A 19,317-nucleotide genomic window follows, 5' to 3' on the forward strand; every position below is an offset into this window, starting at 1 on the left:
AACGCGCTCTAAATATCTTGTGATGTTAAACAAGTTAACAGAACATAAGAAAAAACAAGTGGGAAAGGTTATAGTCGAGATCCCGACCATAGGATACCCGTTACTTAACTTAAATATCGGGTATTAATCGACGCGTATTTTTGATTATTAAATTTTTAAGAAAGAAAACAAGTGGGAAAGGTTTTAGTCGAGATCCCGACCATAGGATACCCGTTACTTAACTTAAATATATATAAAAGTTTTTTAAAGAAATTGTTTTAAGAAAAAAAGGTTTTTGAGAAATAATAAATACTATTTAAATTTAATTTTATATGGCCTTAATTCCCTATTGGGGCAAGGCTTGTTGCTCAATTTGGCTCCTAGCCGCGCGCTTAAGTTTGCCACCCAACGGGTACTAGGTGACAATCCAGGAGGAACCACGTGAAGGTAGTGCGTCGAGTTGAGAATAGTAGGGACAAGGATTATGCTGGCATTACCCAAGTTGAGTGCAATAATTCATTGCAGTTATTTTATACCAACCACTCATGTAGAAACTGCTGTAAAAAAAAATTCTACATAGCTCAATATTTAAACCAACCTTTTCTGGTCTTCAAAATTTTGTCATGAAACCAATGAAGAAAAAATTATGCAATTAAATGTAAAGTAGCAACTTCTTCAGGTAAAAAAAAAATTGTGAATAGCTTGAAATCATTTCAAACCTTTCTGGCTTACAAAATATTGTATGAGATAAATTGATGGTTTTATTGTCGATATGATATCTCAGCAAACAACAACAACACTAGCATAAATGCAAGGAGCATGGCATAGTACAGCTGATTCAAGAGTTGCCAGTCCCTATCATCAGTACCAATTGGGTTGTCTCGACTAGCGATTCAAGCTGTATGCCATCTTTGCCTAGTCAGAACCAGTTGAGAATTGGTTGGTGGAAAACGTTGGGTGGAACACTAAAGCGCGCGGCGAGGAGCCAAATTGAGCAACAAGCCTTGCCCCAAAAGGGATTTAAGGCCATATAAATTTTACTAGTATTTACTATTTCTCAAACATCTTTTTTTCTTAAAAAAATTTCTTTAAAAAACTTTTATATATATTTAAGTTAAGTAACGGGTATCCTATGGTCGGGATCTCGACTAAAACCTTTTCCACTTGTTTTATTTCTTAAAAATTTAATAATCAAAAATACGCGTCGATTGATACCTCGATCACCCAAGTCCGACAACTAGTTCAAAAGTTTATTAAATTTGAAATTTTTAGTGGACTTCTCAAAATGAAATGAAAAGTCAGTTTGTTTGTTTGTTTGTTTGTTTGTTTGTATGTATGCACCAAAGCGCTAAAAAACCTAAGATGTAATTATGGGGACTTATTCCTTTTCGAAAATCTAGAAATGTTTGTTTTACGACTTTTTGAAAAAACCGCTAGTTTAGCGGGAAAACGCTAAATCCCGCTTAAATTGCAGAAAAAGCCAGTTTTGCCAGATAGTTTAGTTTTGTTTTCTGACCATTCGGGCTTAAACTAGTTTAATTGACCTAAACTTGTTGTGTTTTTCTGCAACGCATATGAAATTTATTTATTCTTTTTATACCCTGAGCACATGAAAATGGGCAAAATAGGGTATAATGTGTTTGGCAGAATGTATGTAACAGGCAGAAGGGGGCGTAGCAGACCCCCGAAAAAATATATAATCTTGATCAGGATCAACAGCCGAGTCGATTGAGCCATGTCCGTCTGTCTGTCCGTCCGTCCGTCTATTTGAACGCGTCGATTTCAGAGACCATAAGAGCTAGTGGCTTCAAACTTGGTATGTAGGTTGCTGAATACCATAGGCAGATCAAGCTTTGTTTTTATTTTTGGATCGGACCACTATATCGTATAGCTGCCATGGGAACGATTCATCGATACATAAAATATTTTTATTATGAAAAAGTTTTCTGTTTGTTGAGATATTGGAACCAAACTGATAAAATATGCATCTGTGCTTGTATTATACATCCTGACCAAATTTGGCTGCAATAGAGACGCTCAATCGAAAATTAAGTCTTAGTAAGAAAAAGTTTTTTGAGATATCTTAACCAAACTGATAGAATATGCATTTAACTTAGATTTGTACATCCTGACCGAAGTTCGTTTAAATCGGTCCACTATATCATATAGCTGTCGTAGGACTGATCGGACAAAAAGTTTTTTATTTCTTAAGATATATTAACCAAACTGATAGAATATGAACGTATGTTATTTTTTTTTACCTTCTGCCCAGATTTGGTTCAAATCGGTTACATATATAACATAGCTGCCATAGGAACAAATGGCAGTAAATCAACTTTTATAAAAAAAGTAAATGGGCTCAGGGTATCCTACTGTCGAGCGTGCTAGACTGTAGCCGCACCTCACCGCGAGCAAAGCGAGCAGGGGGTAGAGCCCCCTTGTTCTCTTCATTATTAAAGAAAAACATTTTTTTTTAGATATGAAAGAAATTCAATAAATAAGTTTACATATTTTATTATCTGTGTGCATTAATTATAGTTATAATATAATGTCAAAAAAAAGCAATTTCAAAAATTTCTGATATCCCACAAAAAAACCTCTACACGAGGTAAAAGTCTAGTGACGAAAGCATATTCCAGCCCCAAAATTTCTGATATCCAATTTTGTGACGAAAAAAATATAGAGTAGGTAATATAAAAATTTTAAATAATAATATAAATTACAAAAAAAAAAACACGAAAATTGACATTCGGCACTGCGCAAAAAGTAATTATTATGTTCGTGGTAGCTCACCCTTTTTGCGCACTGTGCAGAATGTTAACTTTTTTTCTAAAGTACTCAGGTAACATTTCACAGATGAAATAAGGTTTTTTAGCTTACATTTTGGCGATTTTTTAAAAGTTTACAGTTGACATCTTTATCAAATTTCAATAGGTTATAGTCAATAAAATTCCGGGTTTCTTTCGGTATACCACTCTTATCTGTAAATATTGGTTTTGGCAAGATATTACCGATTAAGTGTATGTATAAATTAGGGTGGAGTGAATTTCACATTTTTTTATTTTCGAAAACGCTGTATCATCAATGGTTATACGATATAAAAGCAATATCTGTAAAAAAAAAATCAATTTTCTTGGAGGTAATCCTGAGGTAGCGCATTAACGATAAATTATGAGAAATCAGTAAAAAACTCAAAAGATCCGACATAACTGTGATTTTACCCCAAAAGATAATGATTTTAAAATCAAATATTATTTTTCTTAGTTAGCCCTCACTGTTTGCTTTCTTAAACAATATCAACTGTTAAGATCGGTGGAATAACATCGGACTTACAGATTTTTTAAGCACACCAAAATTAGTAAGAAACCGTTACATTGAAGGTGGATACGTTCTTTTGGAATGTGTGCAATGTATGAAGAAGGCATGATATTTTTGACAAATGTTTGAATGAACTTTTAAGGTTGATTAATTTTATAATACAGTTGTGAAATGGCCTGGCAATCTAGTATGTGCAAGTACCGGTCATAAAATTGAGGAATATGAGTACCTATCAAAAAATAAAGGGAGGCCCGTTGAACTATACCCACAAAAAAAACCTCTACACGAGGTAAAAGTCTAGTGGCGAAAGCAATTTCTAGCCCCAAAATTTCTGATATCCAATTTTGTGACGAACAAAATTCAGTTTAATCTAAAAATTTTAAATAAAAACATAAATTAATAAAAAAAAAATAAAAAATTTTACCAAGAGACCCCAACAGCCCCATTAGCTGCAATCATTTAAATTTTTCCCCTCCCACTTACACCCCCGTATCTCATGACCCAGAATGTCATGACCCAGGTTGCTTAGAAAAAGTTTTGGTATGCCATTTTGTAAGTTAAGACTAACCCTTTCGATCAGTATATAACTCGATCTGATCATCCAGTCGTGGCAAATTTTCCAACTTAACTGTATATATTGTTAGTCGCCTTTCGCACTAACGCGAACTGCCGTCCGCAGTGATTGATCATAAAAAAGCTCATCGCGAAACCATAACTTTATGATCGCAGCCTCCAACACATTACGAATGAGCTTCCCAAAATCTTATGTCAGGCACCTGTTTACCAAGATAATGTTGCTAAGGTCTTAACCCTCTAACGGGTAAGATAGTCTGATGACGGTCATCCGCTTTTAAAATATAAATGGAAAACTAATAAATATTTATTTTCGAATATATTTTCTATATATTAAGAATTGGTTTTCTGACGCTTAAAAATATATATGATTATTTTTAGATGAACCGTAATTTTTCTTAAACATTTAAATTGTGGAAATTACCAAATTTAATTATGACCAAATAAATTGCAATTTCAATCACCAAAAAAAAGTATTTTGACTAAGTCTATCGATTTGTGAATTAGACTGCTAATAGGTAATATTATTCTCTTATGTTTTATAAAAAAAAACAAATTCACCTATAAGTATTCTTTAAAAGCGAAAAACTGAAGACCGTCTGTAGACTGTCTTGTCGCTGTTGAGCGGAAAAAAATATGGCCGTACGCTTGCATCACAAGGGAATATCGTACGCGACTTTTAACGATAAGTTTTGTCATTTCTTGATTCTAAAGTTCTTTTTGAGTTGGTAATCACTAATACAACTATAAATATGCAATTTACTTAAATTTAAGTGTCTATTATTTATAAAATATATTAATTTGTAAGTAATTTTAAATGAGCATTTGCTTGAGTTGATAGTTTCGGTAGAAGCGATGAAAAATAAATTTACTTAAATTTAAGTGTCTATTATTTATAAAATATATTAAGTTGTAAGTAATTTTAAATGAATATTGCTTGAGTTGATAATTTCGGTAGAAGCGATGATAAGTTTAGCAGTGATAAATGTGATGGGACTCCGATTATTCAACAGTTTCACCTGAAATGTTGGTCCTATACCCATCGATACAGAAGAACTATCCTCATCAACAACTGCGTGCTTCAAACCTCTCTTTTAAGCATTCGGTCTTCATTGCCCATACTTGAACCAACTAGTCCCCAAAGCTAAAGCACTGCATTATGGCAGGTTGCTGAAGCAATATATAGAAATCAGTTGCCTGCAAATAAATGAGGAATACACACACAAATCCCATTTGAAGGAGTCCCTTTGATGGACGGCTTCATGGGCAGTTACAATCCAAGGACGAAGATAGGAAGCATAAATAAAGCTATTCTACTATATGATGAGTGGCTTTTCTATCATTTCGTGAACATGAATACCACTAATGCAAACATATTCTATAGGTGGGTTCTTGTAGAGAAAGTTTCCGAATCAGAGTATGTGATCGGAGGGCAGCTAAAGCACGCAGAGTTCCTTACAAAAAAGGGCAAAAGAACTGGTTGCCTTTAAGGAAATCGCTAAAATGACTCGACCGGCTTAGCAATCACTGGAAACGAGCTGTTCATCTGACATCAGATCAAGATATGAAAATGCAAATCATTTTCCAAATTAGTTGTATTAAAAAAAAAAAGATGCATATAGTCAGTATTTTGGTAAGTGAGTGGTCAATTTATACAAATCAGTCTCCCAAACATCTTTTTGGGACTACCATTACAAAAATAAATATATTTATAGTAACGGTCAACTCAAGCAATTGTTCATTTAAAACTGATTATAAATTGATATATTTAATAATAGTCACTTAAATTTAAGTCAATTGCATACTATTTTAGTTATATAAGTGATTACCAACTCAAAAAACCTTTTGGAAGCAAAAAATAGCAAAAGTTATCGCCAAAAGTCGCGTTCGATATTCCCTTGTGATGCAAGCGAACGGCCATACTTTTTTCCGCTCAAACCAACAAGACCGTCTACAGACGGTCTTCAGTATTTTGCACCTGACGGTCGTTCCAACCAACGGAAAATTATAAAATTTAAAACATATGCTTATATAACCTATATCACAGCTAACGTGCATTTCTGAGGTGCTCTGTAAAAATGAATTTTGTGCGATTTTGATAGCGATGGCCTATTTCAGGAAAGTAAGTGGCAACAAAGAATATTCGCGTATTTCCTTTTGTCAAAAATTTGGATGTAGTTCGGTCAAGAACTGGTTCTAGTAATTTATACAGAAAGTTTTATAATTTTTGTAAAATTTTTGAGGCGTGTGCAGCTTTTCAAAGTCGGGGTTATTTTCAATAAATTTGACTCTGATTCTGTGAATATTTAAGGAGAGTTTAAAAAAAGTTTTTAAAAATAAAAAAATTAAGTTTAACTCAAATTTTTTTATATTGCATTTTAAATGTTAAAAAAAAAAAACAAATTATCGCTTTTGACTGTTATTTTTCGCCCTTATAGCCGATTTTTCTGACTCCGGAAAGTTAAGTCTCTGACATTTCAGAAACGACAACTTAGTGTTACTAAGGGCCTGCCCACCGCTGTTAAATATCAATGGAAATACGTTCTAGTATTGTATTAAAATTTACTCACCTCCATCATCCAATCGGCAACAATTTTACGCATAGGTGGGGTAATGTCTTTTTGAACAGTTTTAAAATATGTTTCAAAGATTTGCGAATATTTGTCTTCACAATTAAGTGCATTTTCTAGGCAACGATCCGTTTTGAAAATGGGATCCTTAACAACCACATGCGCATTCCGATAATTGTTATGAATCTTTGGGTCTGCAGTATTTGTCTTTGGCGTGCGTTTAAAGTTGATTGTATGGTGGCGATTAGGCGATTTATGCGTTCGTGGTTGATCGTGTGATTGACAACTGACTGATTGTGTCAGCTGTGTTGGGCTTAATGCACTAGCAGATGTCGCGACAGAAGCAAATAAACATCCGATTTTACTCATATTGCAAGTAACGGGATGACTTATTGAATCACTGTTGCCAGACTGTCGGCAATCACTATGATACTAGGTCCCGTCGATCAGAACGATGAACTGTAATTAAAAAGAATTTTTTACTGTTAAGTGTTTTGAGGACTTTTCTGCAACATACAATTGGACTAAAAATCAGTGATCGCAAATAAGAGTTGATTAAAAAAATTTGATCATGACAAAAAATTATCTAATTAAATAAGAAAATGTTAGCTATACTTTTTCGGGATGTAGTTTCCTGGAAACAGGATTAACTTTTAATTTTTATTTTTATTAAAAACTAATGTTATCTCTTACTAGTTATATTTGTAAAAAATATTCGTCCTTCAAGGATCATCATCATATGAAAGGTATTGAGCACATTACATATAAGGAATATTTTTGGATTTTGAAATGACACCACTTGGATCAAAGATATTTACACTCAATTTATATGTTAAATTTTTGTAATAAAAGATGAAAAATAATTTTGACATTTATTTTAAAAATTAAAAAACTATTTTTTTTTCTTAGGATTTTTTTTTTTTTTAATTGATGAAAATTCTTTTTAATTTTGATGAAAATTAAAAAGAATATTCGGGCCTGTTCGGAATTCCGAAAACGAGTGGAATTTCCTCAAATCGATTTGATTGCTGTTCCGAATTCTGCAAATCGAAAATCGATTTCAAAACGTGTGATGTTGAGCGAGCGGAATCAAAAGTAAGTTATACAAAAAGCTTTAAAATAATTCCCTAAAACAATAAACTGAAAATTCATATAGCCTTGAACATTTTCAGAATCGTTTAACATCACTACTTAAAATGTTTAAAGTTGAAGAGTATTTTATAAGAATTTTTCTATTAACATCTATAAAATATTGCATACAAAACAAAATTGAGCGGCAATGACTAAACCGAGCTGTTCTGAATTCCACTTTACTTTTTGTTCTCAATAGCTCTCGCAATCGAAAGCTTCTAAAGTTACATAAAAAATTCGAACAACGAAATTTTAGTCTAATTTAGCTTCTATGTGCGATATTTAACATGAAATATTTAATATTATTTTTCAAAAATAGTTTTAAGTAATTCTAATCGGATTTAAGTGAAAAATTGAGGATTAAATGTTTTTATTTTTGAATTCATGACAACACTGGTCCATGTCGATATGCACAAGCCAGGAAATCAGCTGGTGCAAATAGTAAAACGTTTGTTTTCGTTTCGTTTTACTTATTGAAATCGTTTGGAATTCGGAACAGGCCTGAATATGATTTTTAAATAACAATGTCTTTTTCATCGAAAAATAAGAGTTATTTTTAAAGTCCCCGGACTGACACATAGGGTACGCCACTAAAATTTTGAAACACATTTTTTTGACAGACTAATTAATTTTTAGGCTAGGCAACTTTTTGAAAAATGCAAAGAGCAGCATTTCGTGTTTTGATGAAAGTAAATCAACCATTTTTGATTGGTATTCCAACTTTAAAAGCGGTCGTACGAGCACCGAAGACTCGAAGCATTCGGAAAGACCAAAAAAAGGTGATTATCCCAGAGATCATCAGACAAGTTCGTCAAATCGTGTTGACTGATCGAAGAGTCAAAAGTGCGTGAAATTGCTGAGACTGTGGGCATATCAACTGGGTCAGTGGTTTCGATTTTGCATGACCATTTGCATATGAAAGAGCTTTATGTAAAATGGGTGCCGCATTTTCTAGATATTGAACAAAAGGAAAAACGAGTTGCCGATTCCAAGTTCCGTTTGGACATGTATAACCGCAATCCAAGAGAATTTTTGTGTCGATATATCACCATGGATGAGACTTGCACCCATCACTACATTCCTGAGTCTAATCGGTCATAAGCTCAGTGGCGAGAGGCAGGTGAATGCTGTTCAAAGCTACCCAGCATTGCTTGATCGTGTGAATGACGAAATCAAGAAGAAACGCCCGCATATGGTAAAGAAAAAAATCCTTTTTCATCAAGACAATGCACCATCTCACAAAGCCGCTTTAAAGATGGAAAAAATAAAAACATTGAGCTGGGAATTTCTTTCTCATCCTCCATATTCCCCAGTGACTACTACCTGTTTTCAAACTTGAAAATATGGCTCCAGGGAAAAAAATTTTAGTCCAATGAAGAAGAAGTTGAATGGGAAACTGAAGCCTATTTTGAGGGACTTTTTTCCGACCATTACAAAAAACGCATCGAAATGTTAAATGTTGGACTAAGTTTAATAAGGTAGACGGAGACTGTATTGAATAATATATAGATTTTTGAAAAAAAAATGTTTTTTCACTGCCAGTCCGGGGACTTTTTGGACGATTTAGTACATATTACTGCGGACAGCAGCACGAAGGGTGCAAAAGGCGACTAGCAATATATACAGCAAATATAAAAAATTTGCTTCGACTGTCCGATCAGATCGAGTTATATACCGATCGATTGGTTTCGTCCTAACTAACAAAAACTAAATTATGTTAGCTCACCTGGTTCATGATATAAGGGGGTGTAAGTGGGAGGGGCAAAATTTAAATTACTGCAGCTAATGGGGACGTTGGGGTCTTCTTGTAATTTTTTAAATTCTTATCAAAAATTCGCGTCGATTGGCACCTCGATCACCCAAATCCGATAACTGGTTCAAAAGATAAAAAAGTTTGTAATTTTTAGTGGACTTCTTAAAATAAAATGAAAAGTCTGTTTGTTTGTTTGTATTAAAGCGCTAAAAAAGCTTAAATTTTATGATGACGACAAAAGTCACCCTGATACCCCTTTACATGATAGGAAGCAATTGGAACGACGATTTTAAGATTGTCAAGAATGTATATAAACAAAAAAAACCTCTACACGAGGTAAAAGTCTAGTGACGAAATCAATTTCTAGCCCCAACATTTCTGATATCCAATTTTGTGACGAACAAAATTTAGTTTACTATAAAAATATTAAATAAAATGTAAATTAATAATAAAACTAGTGGGCCGGTGCTACAGTCGAGTATACTCGACTGTCGGAGACCCCGTACTTACTTTGGTAAAAACTAATAATGGAAAAAACTAAAGAATATTTTATTAATATTCTATCAGATTGGTTACGATGTCTCATAAAACATAAAAGATTTTCATCCTAAGTCTTGATTTTCGCCCGATCGGTCCTATTACAGCTGTATGATATAGTGGTCCGAAATAAACCAACTTTGGACAGAATATATAAAACCAAGTTATATGCTTATTGTATCAGTTTGGTTAGAATATCTCATTAAACAAAAAAATTTTTTATACAAAAACATGATTTTTGACCAATTGTTCTTTTGGGCGCTATATGATTTAGGGGTCCCATCGAAATAAGAAAAAAGGTTGATCTGCCTGCAATATAGAGGAATCTACATACCAAGTTTGGTGTCACTAGCTTTTAAATTTGTTTTTATAATTTGGATATGAAATTTTCTATGTCGATTTTTAGGCGGTAAAGGGGGCGTGGCAAAATTTTGAAACAAACTTGTTTGGTATGTCTAGCTCAAGTTTGGTATGTCTAGCTCTTATAGTCTCTGAGATCTAGGTGCTCATACAGACGGACGGACAGACAGACGGACATTGCTATATCGACTTGGCTATTGATGCTGATCAAGAATATATATGCTTTATAGGGTCTGCCACGCGTCCTTCTGCCTGTTACGCACATATTCGTTGAAACAAACCCAATAGACCCCTGTAGGTTTTTTTTTGTACGGGGTCTAAAAAACAAGAAAATTGGCATTGTGAACTGTGCGCAAAAAGGGTGTGCTTCTTTGTACATAAAAATTACTGTTTGCGCAATGCCGAATGCCAATTTTCTTTTTTTTTATTATTAATTTACATTTTTATTCAATATTTTTATAGTAAATTAAATTTTGTTCGACACAAAATTGGATATCAGAAATTTTGGGGCTAGAAATTGCTTTCGTCACTAGACCTTTACCTCGTAACGAGGTTATTTTATGGGATATCAGAAATTTTTGAAATTGCTTTTGCTTTAGACATTGTACTCGTAACTTTATTACTGCGGACGGCAGCTCGTGCTAGTAACGAAAGCAGCACGCACCTTTCGTGAGCGTGCGAGGCGACTAGCAATATATACAGCTAATTCGGAAAATTTGCTATGATTGTCCGATCAGATCGAGTTATATACTGATCGAAAGGCTAAAACTTTTGCTAACTTACCCGTCGATTGATAATTCGGTCACCTAAATCCGATAACTGGTTCAAGAGATAAATAAATTTGAAATTTTTATTGGACTTCTCAAAATGAAATGAAAAGTCAGTTTGTTTGATTGTCTGTTTGTCTGTTTGTCTGCTTGTCTGTTTGTATCAAAGCGCTAAGAATTCCAAGATGTAATGATGGGGATTTATTCGAAAATCTAGAAATGTTTGTTTCACGACTTTTTGAAAAACAGCTAGTTTAGCGGGAAAACGCTAGATCCCGGTAAAATTGAAACCTCAACAGTTTTCAAGCCAGAAACTACAGATATGTTCTATATCCCATAAAAAAAACCTCTACACGTGGTAAAAGTCTAGTGACGAAAGCAATTTCTTGCTTCTTTGTACATAAAAATTACTTTTTGAGCAATGCAGAATGCCAATTTTATTTTTTATATACCCGTTACTAAAAAAAATAAGGGTATATTGTGTACGTTGGAATGTATGTAACAGGGAGAAGGAGGCATCTCCGACCCTAAAGTATATATATTTTTGATCAGCATCAACAGCCGAGTCGATATAGCCATGTGTGTCTGTCCGTTCGTATGATCAAAAGGATCTCAGAGACTATAAGAGATAGAGCAACCAAATTGGCACACAGATTTTTATATACCTCACGCAGATCAAGTTTGTTTCCAATTTAAGCCCCGCCCCCCTCCTCCCACGCAAATCGCGAAAAACCGTTCGTTCGTCTGTATAAACAACGGTGTCTCAGAGACTATAACATATAGAGTAACCAGATTTGGCACACAGATTTCTATAAGCCCCACGAAAATCGAGATTACTTAAAATTTAAGCCACGTCCTATTCCGCCCCCACAAATCGCGAAAAACCACCACACCCACAATTTTTAAGATAATACGTTTTTTTTGTAATAGCCGGTATCCATTATTATTATCTATTATCCTACTAAATCGCAACAAGATCGGGCAAGTAGAACAGCAGTAATAACGTGCCCAAGCAACAAAAGCACCTTACAGTATGCAATAGTTTTAATATTGTTTTACCTTATTAAAATGCTTCAAATTCTGAACTAGTTCAGACTAGGCAAAGATGACATTCGGATTGAATCGCTAGTCGAGACAACCCAAATGGTACTGATGATAGGGACTGGCATCGCTTGAATCAGATGTAGCATGCCATGCTCCCTGCATTTATGCAAGTGTTGTTGTTGTTAGCTGAGATGTCATATTGACAATAAAACCAACAAGAGACACAATTTTCGTTTTTGCCTAATTTATCACATGCAAGCCATAAGCCATAAAGGTTTGAAATGATTTCAAGCTATTCAGAATTTTTTTTTTTTACCTGAAGAAGTTGCTACTTGATTTAAACCTGAAGCAGTGGCAAATTAAAAGCTGTTGTAACCAAAAACCGTTGTTAACCTCAGGAAGTTGAAACAACATTTCATTGCATAAGTTTTTCGTCATTGGTTTCAAGACAATATTTTGAAGACCAGAGAGGTTGGTTTAAATATTGAGCTATGTAGAATTTTTTTAACAACATGAAGCAGTTGCTACATGAGTGGTTGGTATAAAATAACTGACTTGACTTAATGTCAGGTTTCCACCAAATTGAGCTTGAGGAAAGCTCAAGAAATATAACGTCTTTTTTAACAAGCAATGGTTCATATCGCTTCACGCGATTACCATTTGGTTTAAAAATAGCGCCTAATTCATTTCAGAGAACGATGACAATAGCATTCTCAGGCCTAGAGCATTCACAAGCTTTCCTTTACATGGATGATTTAATCGTTATTGGTTGTTCTGAACAACATATGATTAAAAACTTAACAGATGTTTTCAAACTTTGTAGAAAACACAATCTGAAATTACATCCAGAAAAATGTTCATTTTTCATGCACGAGGTGACGTTTTTAGGTCACAGATGCACAGATGAAGGAATCTTACCAGACGATAAAAAATTCGATGTTATCAATAACTATCCAGTCCCTACGGACGCAGACAGCGCTAGAAGATTCGTTGCATTTTGCAATTATTATAGACGTTTTATAAAAAAAACTTCGCCGAATATTCACGGCACATAACAAGATTATGTAAAAAGAATGTCCCATTTGAATGGACAACAGAATGTGAAAAGGCATTCCAGTACCTAAAAAATCAACTTGTTCAACCAAATTTATTACAGTACCCAGATTTTAGCAAAAAATTTGGCTTTATCACAGATGCTAGCAAGCAAGCATGTGGAGCAGTTTTAACTCAAAACTATAATGGACTCCACTGTAGTATGCACACATATCGAATACACACTGTAACATTTTGTTGCAGTGATTACATAAGCATAAGTCCCAAGCATATGTAGTATGTTGTATGCCAAATGAGCATATACCCACAGTATTGTAGAGTATACAGTATAACAAGTGGTCATATGCCCAACTTAAAAGTAAGAGTAACAACTCATAACATAACGACACTTTGTTGCTATGTTTATACAATCATAAATATCCATAAGTGCAGTAATAGGATCCGTCACTTATGCGGACTGGCCGCAGCGTGAGATCGCTAGCGTAAGCATTTCTTGAGTATGTACATATGTATATGTATATATACATAACTATATTGGCATATATGTACTGCAACCCTCTCTCTCTACCGACGCTCTTAGCGGCAGAGCTCACTTAGAAGACCTGGCGAATGCCCAGGAGACTGCGGTGGATTATTCTACAACATATTCTGCAAAGGAACTTGCCTACATACAACGACCTGTGCGATGACCGGCACCGGCCCCGCCTGAGCTCATAGGCTTAGGACAGCAGCAGCAGTCAACAAGTGCGAGAGGCATACCGCAGCTTGCGCCAACGAAGGAGCATCAGCGTGCCACATCCGGCGACGCCCAGCTGATGCATCATCGAGGGTCAATCCATTCTTGTATATTAAAATAAAAATTACACTTAAAATTATAAAATTGCACAGAACCATTTCTGCCCAATTAGCAGTGTGGCCTGTAAAGCTATGCGAACTAATAGGTAGAAATCTGTTAATTACAAACCGTCAAAACGGAGACCCTATTCACAATTACAAACAATTTCCCTTGGGCCAAAATGGGCCTCATAGATACTAAAACTGTAGACTCAACTGCAAATGTAACAAGGAGGCTCCGCCCCCTGCTCGCTTCGCTCGCGGTGCGGTGCGGCTACAGTCGAGCACGCTCGACAGTAGGATACCCTGAGCCCATGTACTCTTTTATAAAAGTTGATTGTTGCCCATTTTCAATGGCCTCAGGGTATCAAAAATTACACACGCGAAACTGTAAACAACTTTCGGTTTTCTTAAATCACTGTGCTTATCACTGCAGACTACGTTATTAATGCCTCACTGAACTAATATCATCGATTGATGACATGATTTACCAATTTATCAATTTCTAATTAATTTTAAACAAGTTTATTATATTAAAGTTTATTATATTAAACTTATTTAAAATTAATTAGAAATTGATAAATTGGTAAATCGCAAGTCGTAATCGTAATCGCTTGCAATCGATGAAGCGTGTGTCAAGAGTAGCCACAAACTACAACTTTGCTCAGCCTGCAATCTGGCAGCACCCATTTTCCTCTCTCACTCTCCTCTTACGCAACAAATTCAAGCCTGCCAAAGGCTGCTGCAGTGCGCGAAATTTGAAATAAAAGGCAATGTCTAATTTTATGAAATTCTTAAAGCGGAAAATGCTAAGTTTTTTTTTCAACGATAATAAGCAGATACTTATTATATATATGTGTAAGGAATCGGAAAAATTAATAATTAAAATTATTATTTTGCAGCTTTCAGTGCTCGGCAAAGATGCATAAGTAGTGCTGCAAAATGATCGCTATTTCTCTCATGCAATTTCATGCAAAGCTATCAGCTTCTGCTGATTTTTGCCATGCAAAAATACATATTAATATATTAACACAATTATATTTTAATCAAATTGTATATTTGTATATACATAAATTATACATTATCATTTTCTTTACATGATATCGATAATATTTTTGCTTATCGCTTGATACTTATTTGGTACCCAAAAAAAAATGGGTACTTATTCGTACTGTCTTTGTGCGCGCCTTGCATACAAACGTATACATGCTGTCTCGCTCGCACGTTCGATTTGCCATGCAAATGTAATTATTGAATTAAACGCAAATTCCGAAATAACTTCTTTATTTATGGGTCAATCGCTTTGAGGGTCGTTTAATACGCATACTTCTCAACTGATTGTTCAGTTAGGGAGTGCTATGTCAAAAATTGCGCCTGTAAATCGTTTTGTGCAATTTGTGGGCGAAGGGGGCGTGGCACCAAAAATTGGATACAAACTTGACCTGCGTATGGTATCCAGGAACCTACATAACAAATTTGAAGTCTCTAGGTCATATAGTACTTGAAATCGAAACCCAAAGAAAATCGTCCTGTCTTCGTGCGCGCCTTGCATACAAACGTGAACATCCTGTCTCGCTCGCACGTTTGATTTGCCATGCAAATGTAATTATTGAATTAAATGTAAATTCCGAAATAACTTCTCTTAAAAAGAAATATATGAGCAAGGCAAAAGATTTAGATAAAATCTAAAAATTTCAAAACAAAAAAAAAAGTGTATAAAATGAATTTGTTTGTATATAGTTATATACACTGCATAATGGCAGCATTATTTTTGTAATAAAAAAAAAAAATGGATTAGTATGGAATGGGAAGCGATCAGAGACAGAATAATAGAAATCAAAGTAACGTTTGATAAATCAAATAAATGTTTAGCACAAAATAGGGATATTCAAAAAAATACAGTAAATAAACACGCAAATTTATTAGTAGAAAGCTTTAATGAAGCTCGTCAACTAATATATGACTATAGGAACGAATTAAAAAGAATCAGAAGAACTGGAAAATAATTCAGAATCTGAAGAAACTCAAGATATTGAATTACAAATTATAAATAATTTAACAATCCCAGCAATAATAACGTTGACTGAATCGTCAGATTTTGATTCAAATTCAGAACACAAACCGATCACAATGGCTCAAACAACAATTGAGTTTATTAAAACAGCCTCGTCCATACTTTCGGAGTATGATGGCAAAGCTGAAAATTTGCAAACTTTCAAAGACGCGTTGAATCTAGTAGATTCACTTAAAGGCGATCATGAAGCAACCGCAATCAGCTTGATAAAGACCAAACTAAAGGGTCATGCAAGAAATTTAATAAGTGATGAAAAAACAATCGCTGAAATTATTGCAAAACTTTCAAGAACCGTAAAAGGAGAATCAGTTGAAGTACTATCAGCTAAACTCTTGAATTTACAACAAAAAAGCAAAACTGCCAACACTTACGCACAAGAAGTTGAGCAATTGACAAAAGCCCTACAAGGTGCTTACATTAATGATGGTTTAAGTTCTGACTTAGCCATCAAATACAGCACAGCTCAAGCTGTAAAGGCCATGACCAAAAACTGCGCTATAAGGTAAAACTTATCATGCAGGCAGGCACATTCAATAACATGAATGATGCCATATCCAAATTTTGTAGATAGTTGCACAGAAGCAACAGGACAACCTCACACTGTCCTATATTGCCAAAAATCACTCTCACCATGGCGGAAGCCGCGGCAGGGGTAATTTCAGAAGCCGACCATTCAACAGGGGAGGCTTTCGCTATAATAACCATAACGGCAATAGATACAACAATAGCAGAGGCAACCCTCGAGGTAACTCGTACAGAGGCGCACCAAACAGAGGACGCGGACAGCAGAATCAGGTTCACAAGGTAACTCGGAAAACCAACAAACCCCCTTGAGCAACCCATAGTAAAAATACTAAACACAAATCTAAGTTTCAGTAGTATAATTAAGATACAGAATAGAAAAAATAATATTCCATTAACATTACTTGTAGATACTGGAGCAAATGTCTCTATCCTAAAAAATATTAACGTAAATTCAAATATTAATCAAAATTATAAAACAAATATAACAGGAATTGGACAGAGAACAATACAATCAATTGGACAATCTACAATTGATTTACTTTTCGATTACTTTGTAATCAGTCACGACTTTCAAACAGGAACAGAAAATAATGATTATTGTTCAAAATAGCAACATAAAAAATCAACCATAAGGAGAAGTTCAATTTTTGTTTTGAATGTACCAAAATTTTTGTTATTTGTATATCTCTGCAAACAGCTAATAAACTTTTATTTGATTTATAAAAGAAAAAAATCAAAATTAATGGTTATTTAAAGACTAGATTTTTTAAATCACATTTAATAATTATTTGTGATCAAAAAAATTTAGAATAATAATTATTATTGATTTTTATTTTATTAATCTTTCATAAGAGTCTTTGATTTTTTTTTTTGAATAAAAGTCTTTAAAGACTTTGAAAACTTTTATTTTGATAACTAAAATAAAAGTCTTTAAAGACTTTTACGATTTGAAAACTTTTGAATAAAAGTCTTTGTCAATATCTTCGCTCATACTCAAGATAAAACTTTCAAAATTACAACACCAGTAAAACATACGACATTCTATGAACCTTTATCCTCTACTAACTAACTACGCTCTTTTTCGCCGCACAGCGGTCCACAATTCTAAAGTTTATATTTTGGCAAATTTGTGGGTCTCAGCCTTGGCTTAAGAAATAAAGCGTCAATATACGAGTAAGCAACCACCCGACATCCTGCACCGTAAGCAATTAGCTGTCTTATTTATTAAGGTTTCTTTTAAAATATGTTTAATAAGCCGAAATATTCACAAAGACTTTTATTCAAATTTTTTCATATGACAAAAGTCTTTAAAGACTTTTATTTTTGAGAAATAAAATAAAAGTCTTTTAAAATTTTAAAATCAGAAATAATAGTCTTCACAGACTTTTAAATTATTCATCAAAAAAGACTTGAAAGACTTACTAAAGACTAATAAAATAAAAATCAAAAATAATGATTAATTTTAATTTTTATTTTTTTTAAATAAAAATAACAATTATATTTTATTTATAAAATAAAAGTCTTAAAATAACCATTAAAAGTGACTTTTTTGGATATTCTTCATAACAGTTATGGTCCCTGCTTTCAAATAGTCTACAATGAATTTCCCATACCATGCGATGAAATTCTTGGACTAGACTTCATTCGAAAATTTAATTGCATACTAGATTATCAAAATGATCAGTTCATCATGAAACCAAAATCACTAAATTATTAAATACATGTACCACTATTACATAACGATGTGAACAATTCAATACTATTACCAGCTAGATCAGAAGTAATGAGAAAAATTACGCTTCTGACAAAAGAAGAAACTGTATTGATACCAAACCAGGAAATTCACCCTGTGGTATTAAAAGCTAACACTTTGGTAGCAAGTAACAGTGCAATAGTTCATATTTTAAATACAACAAACGACAATATTAAAATTCAAAATCCAAAAGTAAAATTCGAATCAATAAAAGATTACGAAATTAAAAAACAACTTATAAATCAAAGTAATAGAAGCAATGAAGTCTTGAAAAAACTAAAATTCCCTGAGCAGTTCCAAGACAAGCTTACTGATCTATGTACCAAATACAGTGACATATTTGGTCTAGAAACAGAAGCAATTTCAAGTAATAATTTAAAAAAAAAAAAATTAAGACTTACAGACAAAACTCCAGTATATATCAAGAATTATACAAATGCTGAATCTGAGATGCCAGAAATAAACAGACAGGTCGAAAATCTTATTAAAAACGGTATAGTCGAACCATCTATATCCGAATATAATAGCCCACTTCTCTTGGTACCCAAGAAATCTCTTCCAAATTCTAAAGAAAAAAAATGGCGTTTAGAAGTTGATTATCGCCAGATAAGTAAGATACTTTAAGCAGACAAATACCCACTGCCAAGGATAGAAGAAATCCTAGACCAACTAGGACGAGCAAAATATTTTTCATGTCTCGATCTTATGTCTGGATTTCATCAAATAAAACTAGATGAGAAATCTAGAAACATAACATCATTTTCCACGAACTCCGGCTCCTATCGCTTCACGCGATTACCTTATGGTTTAAAAGTAGCCCCAAATTCGTTTATGCGAATGATGACACTCGCATTTACCGGTCTTGAACCATCGCAAGCATTTCTGTATATGGATGACTTGATAGTCATTGGCTGTTCTGAACAGCACATGTTTAAAAATTTGTCAAATATTTTTGACTCGTGTAGAAAACACAATTTAAAATTAAACCCAAAGAAATGTTCATTTTTTATGCATGAGGTTACATTCCTAGGCCATAAATGCACAGA

At 33.8% G+C, this 19,317-nt stretch overlaps 1 protein-coding gene across 1 annotated transcript in view; it reads right to left on the reverse strand.

The window, feature by feature from the left end:
* The window catches only part of LOC117794118 (G1/S-specific cyclin-D2), a 156,154-nt gene that overhangs the window by 94,237 nt on the left and 42,600 nt on the right, over nucleotides 1-19,317 (reverse strand). The window contains exon 2 of the mRNA XM_034634605.1: nucleotides 6,441-6,899. Within this exon, the coding sequence (XP_034490496.1) occupies nucleotides 6,441-6,809 (369 nt within the window). The 5' untranslated portion in view covers nucleotides 6,810-6,899. The remainder of the gene's footprint in view (nucleotides 1-6,440; nucleotides 6,900-19,317) is intronic.

The sequence above is a fragment of the Drosophila innubila genome, chromosome X, assembly GCF_004354385.1.
Source record: "Drosophila innubila isolate TH190305 chromosome X, UK_Dinn_1.0, whole genome shotgun sequence".
Classification (NCBI taxonomy): Eukaryota; Metazoa; Arthropoda; class Insecta; order Diptera; family Drosophilidae; genus Drosophila; species Drosophila innubila.